At 39.6% G+C, this 8513-nt stretch overlaps 1 protein-coding gene across 1 annotated transcript in view; it reads left to right on the top strand.

The window, feature by feature from the left end:
* DOK5 (docking protein 5) overlaps positions 1 to 8207 on the top strand; it is a 57543-nt gene extending 49336 nt beyond the window's left edge. Inside the window, exons 6-8 of the mRNA XM_044455166.1 lie at positions 5 to 22; positions 3522 to 3642; positions 7583 to 8207. Coding sequence (XP_044311101.1) covers positions 5 to 22; positions 3522 to 3642; positions 7583 to 7641 — 198 coding nt within the window. The 3' untranslated portion in view covers positions 7642 to 8207. The remainder of the gene's footprint in view (positions 1 to 4; positions 23 to 3521; positions 3643 to 7582) is intronic.
* Positions 8208 to 8513: the final 306 nt, after the last annotated feature.

The raw sequence follows: 8513 nt of genomic DNA, 5'->3' as shown, positions 1-8513 counted from the left end.
ACAGAGCATGAAAAACTCAATGGTACGCTTGCTAGTTCTGCCTGTCATCCTCCAGCAGTCAGCATTAATGACACAAAATCCATAGGCTACCCTTCTAACCATAAGTTCGGATTTTGATTTTACAGATGGGAAGCTCTGTTGAGCATGCGCTCATCTTCCTTTTGCACTTGTGAGCACATTACATCTCTTCATTTTTTAATACATGATGTTATCAGCCAAGTCACTAACTGTGTTTGCTTTTAAAATCCTGTGGAAGGAAACTATTTGTGGCAGATCTGCTGACTGGTTTTTGCAAAAATTGCCTAATTGCAAAAAACAATCATGCATCATGTGTAAGTTGATGCAGCTCCTACATATTGGGGTAAAGATGGGTGAGATTGGTGTACAAAGGTCAGTTATAACATGTAAAGAAAAAGAATATGGGACAACAACGGCTAGTTTAAAATATCTGCTCCTCAAGAAGCATTATTACCACTTTATTTCTATGTAACTGATTTAGCCCTTTGGATGTTAGTTAAAAACTCACCCATGAATGACATTTTTAGTTTTGCACATAAAATCCCTGTTTCTATCAAAGATATATTTTAATGCATTTTACTTTTGCACCAAAAAACTGATCATGCAGAACTGATTTGAATTATAAGACAGCTAGACAGATTTGGTTTTCCTGGCTTCTAGTGATGTTCCTGCCAAATCAGAGTATTACAAGAACTGGATCGCTAAAATTACCAAAAACAAACAAAGAAGAAGAAGATGTGAATTTGACCTTGTACAAGACAGGAAGAGTATGTCAGGAAGCAAAAGTTTCTTGACAAGCCATGGAAGGCAGAATTGAAACTGAAACAGTAAATCATGTGTATAGCAAGCAAAAGGTCAAGCAAGGGAAAGACAAAGCAAGCAAGAGAACAAGGGTTATGTGCAAATAACTCAAGCGATCAGGATGTAGGTAAAAGACCAAGACATTGCAAAAATATGGAATTAAATACCAAATTAGACGGTGCCAACATTGAGAAAGTGGTGTAAACATAAAAACTATTTATTTATTTATTTATTTATTTATTTATTTATTTATTAAAACATTTTTATGCCGCCCCATTCACCGAAGCCTCAGGGCGGCTTACAACATTAATCATTTTGTAAGAGTCTTCAGGAGCAGCAAACTCAGAGAAAGAACCAAAACCAGCAAGCTTGTACAGTCTACTCAGAGAGCTCAGGTGAAAGGGGAATGCTTTGTTTGAACAGGACTGGATTGTTCAGTTATTCTGGAGACTGAAAAGCAGGTTATCAGGGACTGAAAACCAACACAGCTCCTATCTACTTCTAGAGTTGCTGATACATTAAAACAAGAACAACATTGGATTAATAAGGGCAAGAATAAAATTTTAAAAAGATTACAAAGGGAATGCGATTCCCACCGAAGGGGTTTGTCCATTATACATGAAGGTTAAGGATTATACAGACCTGTTGACTTTTCTAATAGCTTTAGGGAACACTATGCCTTTCCTAGGTCTAAACCCAGTGACTAGAAGAATCTGTACAGTAACAAATTAAAAGGACAGGACAATTAAAGATCACTGTTTTTGAAAATATGGGTAGCTTAGGAACTTTGAATTAAAAATGATTACGCTAATCCCCTTTTCACCAAATGGAAGCGTGATTGGTCTGAAACGAGGGGGTGGCACAGGGCGTGTTCTGAGAAATGTTTTTCTTTTTAAATGCAATGTCTTTCAGAGTGCTATGATTCCTAAAATAGATTTGGACTTGTTTCCATGGTACTGGATTGTAGGATAACACTAAATCCCGGTGAAGCGTTACTTGAGGGACCATATTTAACATGGCATGAGTGGGAGCCTCTATTGTATGGAGTGATTCAGTGTTCGCAACATAGACGTGGGTGTAAAAAATAAGTAAGTGGTGCAGCTAGATAATTTTAGATTCTGGGTGTGATAGTTTTCCGGCAAGTCCCCTTTAGCTGGCCGTGCATGTTACTTCGGTTGTTAACACAATGATATGTCAGAAAAACAAGAGCAACAGAAGCATTTGCCAACCCTGGTTTAGACAGACAGGTAGACTGACTGACAAATAAACCCAGTCAGGCTGACAAGGACAGTTTTATTATTATTATTATTATTATTATTATTATTATTATTATTATTATTACATTTCTATGCCGCCCCTTGCCGAAACCTCGGGGTGGCTTACAACACGATAAAATACATTGAAATACAATAGCACATAATAAATTACCATTAAATACAAAAATACAAAAAATACATTGATTTACAAATATAAGATTAAAATTATCAGTATAAATTGTGTGTTTAAGGCTCCCAGCATGGTGTGGAGTAAAATACAGAAACCACAGACCAGGGGCAAAGAATTTGCTTCCCACTAACTTCAAAATCATCCTTGACCAATAGGCCTTGGCCTGTTTTCTGCCAGGTGGAAGACTCAGATAGATTCCACAAGAAGTAAATCCAGTAGCCTCCAATTTTCCTCCCTCTGGACTTGTGTATTGGATGGTGATAGTGGCCATTCTATGGCATCGTCCTGTGGCTAAGTCAATCTATGGCTTAGAATGAAGCCATGTGGTTGGGGTTACATTTAAAGAAGATTTCCACTCCACTGGCACGTTGATGCTCAACTAAATCACAGCTAACAGGATGGAACTGCACCAATTCCCTGAACACCTAAGTAACTCTGAAAGCCACACTAGGAGATCAGCGCATGGAGAAACATAAGCAACTGTATTCTCTATCAGTCAGGATGGATTGCGTAGCAGCAGCTTGGGTGACCATCTCCTCCGAAGGATTATGAATGAGACTGTCTCACCAACACATCTACCATTGTTTTATATTCATTTTAAATAGCATGGCTTCCTGCAAACAGTCTTGGAAACTGCAGTATGGTGGTGGTGGTGGTGAGAATGCATGTTTAAGATTCAGCAGCTCTCCTTTGTAGAATTGCAGTGCCCAAGGACAGCTTGGAAGAAGGGAAGGAAACAAGACAAGGGCATGACTTTAAACCTTTCAGTCTATAGCATGTTCCGTATAAGTTAAGGCTCGATAAGACATTCAGTTGATCATGTGCTCAGGAGGAAAAGGTCAACAAGGAGAACGGAATAGAAAAACCAGAACTTAGAGTACAGTCCTATTTACGTCTATTCAAATGTAAATCTTGCTGTGTTTAGTGGGACTTGCTCCTAGCTAAATGTCAATAACAGGGGAAGGTAATTTGCTGCTTTTTTCTTCAAGCCCCTCTGCCCCTGCCACACTACCAAATGTGTCAATAAAATTCAGAAATGCAGTGATGGCAAGCAAAACTGTGATGCAACTGTTAACGTGCATGGAAAGACCATTCATGCTAATTATTCACTTATGTTTTCCAGACAGCAATAAATTATTTTGAAATATGGTTGCTCTGAACATGTCACAGAGTTGTTTTATCAGCCTGAACTAGGATTTGATGCAACAATTTAGAGATGTTGGGATCATCCTAGTGACTGTGGGGCTTCTTTACAGCTACAGATGAAGATGAGCGACCGGGCTGTTTCCCTTGGCACCATGGTCCCCTTGCCCCGTAGTGCCTACTGGCAGCACATCACACGGCAACACAGCACTGGGCAGCTCTTTGGCCTACAAGGTAGGAAGCTGATGTAATTTGAGCCCTTGTATTATTAATATGGCAAAGTGTTGGTCTCCTGTGCATTGCTAAACAATGGTTTGACATTACATGCACAGTTCTTCCTTCTGTTCCTTCTCCCATTAGGTGCTCTGCTTCCCTCCCTGATTTCAGGTAAACCATAATTTGCCATTGCACCTGAGTCAGCAAACCATGGTTTACATGAAGATGGAAACCAACTTCAAATCATGGTCTCCAATTTTGGTTTGGGAGAAACAAAAGCAAATCATGGTTTGTCAACTTGGATGCAGTGGCAAGTATGGCTTGCCGTGCAGCAAGAGGTGAGGGAAAGAATTAGAGAGGAGGGGAGGAAGGTAACAAGAGAGCAAATGAGGCAGGAGGAAGAGGGACAAGTGAGCATATAAGTGTGAAGTTTACCTAAGTGATACTGTGCCTCCATTTGAGGAAGCTGTATTAGTTTATTGGAAGATCATTCTCAGTGAACATATAGATAATGTTAATCATCCCTTGGATGACATTTACAATACTATCTAGGCTTCACATCATATTTGCCTAAAAAAAATTCCAGTTCAAAAGAATGATTGGTTGCATCTATATAATAGTAGAAGCAGCCCTTCAAGCTGCTTTCCAAATTACACCTGTTTATGACTGTGGCTTAACTCCTCATCAGTCCTCATTCTCCTCCAAAACAAAGGAGGGACAAACATTTATCCCTTATTACTTTCCTCTCCACTCCTTTTATTGTCTCCCTCCATCACTGAATTTTAGATTTGAAGCACATGCCTTGCAGGAGCAGAGACCTACATTATTCTCACAAGCATTATGTACATCTGTGGCATACTGTACATATTACACAAGTCAGCAAAGCACGGAAGTTGCATGTGGAAGGCCAGAGTGTAAGGGTTCTACCATCTATGGCTTCCTCAGTCACCAAACCAGGGCAAATGGAGCTAATGAAAATCCACTCCTGATCTATTGGGACAGTAATATGTTTATACATTCTCTGCACAAATTGGGTCAGATTTGATGACCACCAGTAGCTTGGTGGAATTCACTAGAGTGCATGTGTGATGTGTCTTCAGAGCTTTGGTGAACTTTCCTTCACGGGGATTTGTGGTACCATGGAAAAAACAGGAGGTTCTACATGGGATGTGGCCTGATCTTGACCTTCCTTTCTATATGATGATCTTCCTTCTATATATATAATAGTTTCTGCATGGACAGATTTAAAGACACCCCTCTATTATTTTAGTGCAACTAAAAATAAAGGGGCATTTATTGCAGTGTTGAATCAAACCCTCCCTGATTATAAATCTTGACCTTGTTCTGGATAAACCCTCCCTGATTATAAATCCAGACCTTGTTCTGGATAAAACTACCCATACTTTGGCGAGCTGCACTAGATGTTGTAGGTAGCTCTTTGATCTTCCCCCTGCTTCTTCTCTCCTGACCATTTAAATATTATATTAGCTCCTGGGAATTATTAAGCCTTATATTCCAAACCAAGGCAAAGCTATTAATAAACTGAAAGATCATTTCAGATGCTTTCATGCACGGTGGAAGAATCGCTACTTAGTTCCATTTTTACAATTATTCTAGAGATAAGCAAAAGCATTGCAGATGCATTAGTTTATATATCTTCCCACATGATCATAGGAGATTTTGCTGAAGAATTTTTATTTTACCCCCTTTCTCTCCCTGGCATCTTAATTTCTACCAGTGGGTGAACATTTTTACCAGCGAGTGAACATGACATTTTTACAGCTCCTCATCATACAGACAGCAGCATGTTAATAGCTTCTCCTATAATCTCTGAAGGACATCTAGTGGCTAGGAAAAGTATGCTCAGTGATACCTACTACAGCTTTTCATTGGAAAGAGACTGGGAAATTGAGTTTCTCTGAGTTCACTTGGGTTCTATCCCATGTATTAAGGACTGCATTCAAAATCCCAATATCAGGAATATGAAGACTAGTGAAAACTCTTATCCAGTAGAGACCAGAAACCCATTAATATAATACTTTAAAGAAGGTTCAAAGAAAGACAGCAATAAGTTAAACAGGTAAATTTAAGAAAACACCTTCACTCTTCAAAGTGTACTGAATTCTGACGATAGCTGCAAGAGGCAGAAGCACAACTTTTCACTCTTGTGATACAAGAGGTTCTGGTTTAGCTAATGGCTTACTGGACTGCTGACCCATTTTTGATTCCTAATGAGGTTGTTACACATTACCATGACTTTCAAGAAATCCTGTTTTGGTATTGTAATAATTCCTGTTCTCATCAAATGCAGAACAGATAGAAAGCAGCAAAGATAAATTGCTGTCATTTTTGTCTCTGTTACAGCTGGAGCACAGTTATTAGCCATGTTTGAATGACTGTGGGCCATGGTGGTATCCTTTCCCCACCCCACATGTGTTGCGTGTAGGCCACACAATCTTCCTAATTACCCTCCTGGCATACAACCTGTCCTGTTGTCTGAACCTAGGGAGACGTACAACAGAGTTGGCTTTGAAATCATCCAGAACCTATGGCTTGTTGAGGTTTGGAAGCCATCCATTAGCACACACCTTGGTGGGTTCAGATGACACAGGAGGCTGTATACCACTCAAGTAATTTAGCAAATTGCAGGGTCATGTGTTGACAAAATAAAGGTTGATAGAATGGTGCATAGAGCTGGACTGAAGTATCAGCATTTTATGGGCCTTAAAAATTTTCTTTTCCATCTTTGGCACAGGTAGGGATGAGAAAAGACATTCAAAAAAGTGTGAAAGAATTTGTGGAGATGGGATGGGGAGAATGCACCCAGTTGCTGCCATTCAGGTTGATGCTAGTTCTTTTTTTGGGGGGAGGGTATCAGAGTCCAGTGATGTTGCACCTGAAAACAGCTGGTTGAAAGGGCCAGAGATGATCTATGATCTAGGTTTTGTTGCTGTGACATAGGTTTCATTACCAGGGATGGGATTCAAAGGGACCAGAAGCATGTTGCATGGACAGGGGAACAGGTAAGACAGTCAAATGCAGAGGGCAGAAACAGCAAGTCTGGGGGACCAGAAGCAGGAGATGCAATCTCATGCAGACAGGAAGGGAGGCCAGGCAAGATTTTTGGGAGGAAAGACAAAATTCAAAAAAACTCTAGAACATTTACTATTCTGAATGCTGCTCAGAGCAAGGAAGTAAGCCTAAGGTAGCAGTTATATTGGACCAACTAGTCTCCTGTTGGTTCCCTGATCAAGCTCCCTGGCTTGGTTGATAAATGGTAATACAAATTTTTTCTCATGATCAAAGTGATGCTGAAGAGATCAGCCCAACAGCTACCTCTGCCTGAAAGCTACCCTGGTGGCACAAAAATATCTGGGACCTTTTGCAAAAGTCGGTGGTTTAAGCCTGTAACTTCTTCCACCAGGATGTATTTGGTGCACTTCCACAGGCATTGGAATATTCAGTCCATTCTAATATGGTTTAACCTGGATCAGGACTACAGAATGATGTCAATGAAGTTTCATTTGGCCTCCCTGTGGCCAGTTCTGATTAGCTTTATGGAATCATATTAGCTAGGTGATCACAGTTTGTCTCATGCAATGAAGAAAAAGAGAGAGAGAGAGAGAGAAAGTACAAGAGGGAGGGAGGGAGGGAGGGAGGGAGGAGCTTTATTAATTTTAAATTATGGCAACCACAACAGATAAGGGCAATGCTGGCTGCAAAGAACAGAAAAAAGGAAGAGTGAGGGGGGGTCCCCCAGGTTGCTTTTTCTGCCTCTTGAATGGATTTCTTCCCCCAAAATGTTTAAGCCTGAAAATCTGAAACCACTTTACTTAAGTGTTGGGGCTAAAAAGATGGATTTAGGACTAGAAAGATTGATTTTCAAGACACTATATCTAGAATAGTTGACTGTTGTATTGCTGTTTCCTTCTACCCCTTTTGATCTGTTTTGGAGAAGATAGTCCACTGAAGATTCATCGAACAGAAACTTTCCCCACCTATCGGTCAGACCATTGATATAAAAGAGGCAAGGACTTTTACAGCGTGTGTGTCTTGAGATGGACCGGTTCAAAGAGGCTTTGGTTGACACTGGACAACAATAAGAAAGAGAGAAGAAAGACTGGATTAAGACTGCAATATTATTTTTAAATCTTCAGCCAAATTATATACAGCCTGAAGATAACTGGAAAGTTGCTATATTTCATAGTTACATCTGAAAGAAAGAAGCCTTCCCACTGTAGGGATTTTTTTGGAATATAGTAATATCTATTGCTGATTTGTCCTATGTTATAAGTTGCTCAAGATTTACTTCATCCATTTTGATGTTATCTTAGATGATGTAGTTTTTGGTCTTTGTATATTTTTCTTTCATTTCCATGTTCTAATACCATCACTGAACGTAGCACTTTTCAGAATGGTGACCAGTTTTTAGGAACTGGAATCTGTTGTCCCTGTCTATTAAAATCTGGTTAAGACTCATCTAAGTTATGAAAAGACAATTCTCTTGTCTATGTTTTTATCCTATTTCTGTGTTGAATTATGTCTTTTAGAAGTTTAAAAATAAAATGTGGTTTGCCACATCATATGAGATATTGCATGAAATTTTTCCAAGAGGCACAGCTTGAGAACATGCAAGGTTTGGTAAGTAACAGCACTGCTAAGGTCACAGTAGCAAACTATGTTCAGCCTTATATGCAGCATTGAGAAGGATTCATTTTACATAACTTTTCAGATCACAGGCCAAAACTTCAGAATATTTTCTTGACCATCTGGATTCATGTTAACCAACACACAATGGTAGTCAAAAATCCAGCACCAGCTATAACTAGTAAGTGCAGGGAAAATCACTGGATAAGAACTGAATGCCAGGATTAATGCTGGTCACCCAT

This window comes from Varanus komodoensis, unplaced genomic scaffold, assembly GCF_004798865.1.
Source record: "Varanus komodoensis strain SLA01 unplaced genomic scaffold, ASM479886v1 scaffold8, whole genome shotgun sequence".
Classification (NCBI taxonomy): Eukaryota; Metazoa; Chordata; class Lepidosauria; order Squamata; family Varanidae; genus Varanus; species Varanus komodoensis.
The sequence above is the reverse complement of the archived record's forward strand: the minus strand, read 5'-3'. Positions and strand labels throughout refer to the sequence as shown.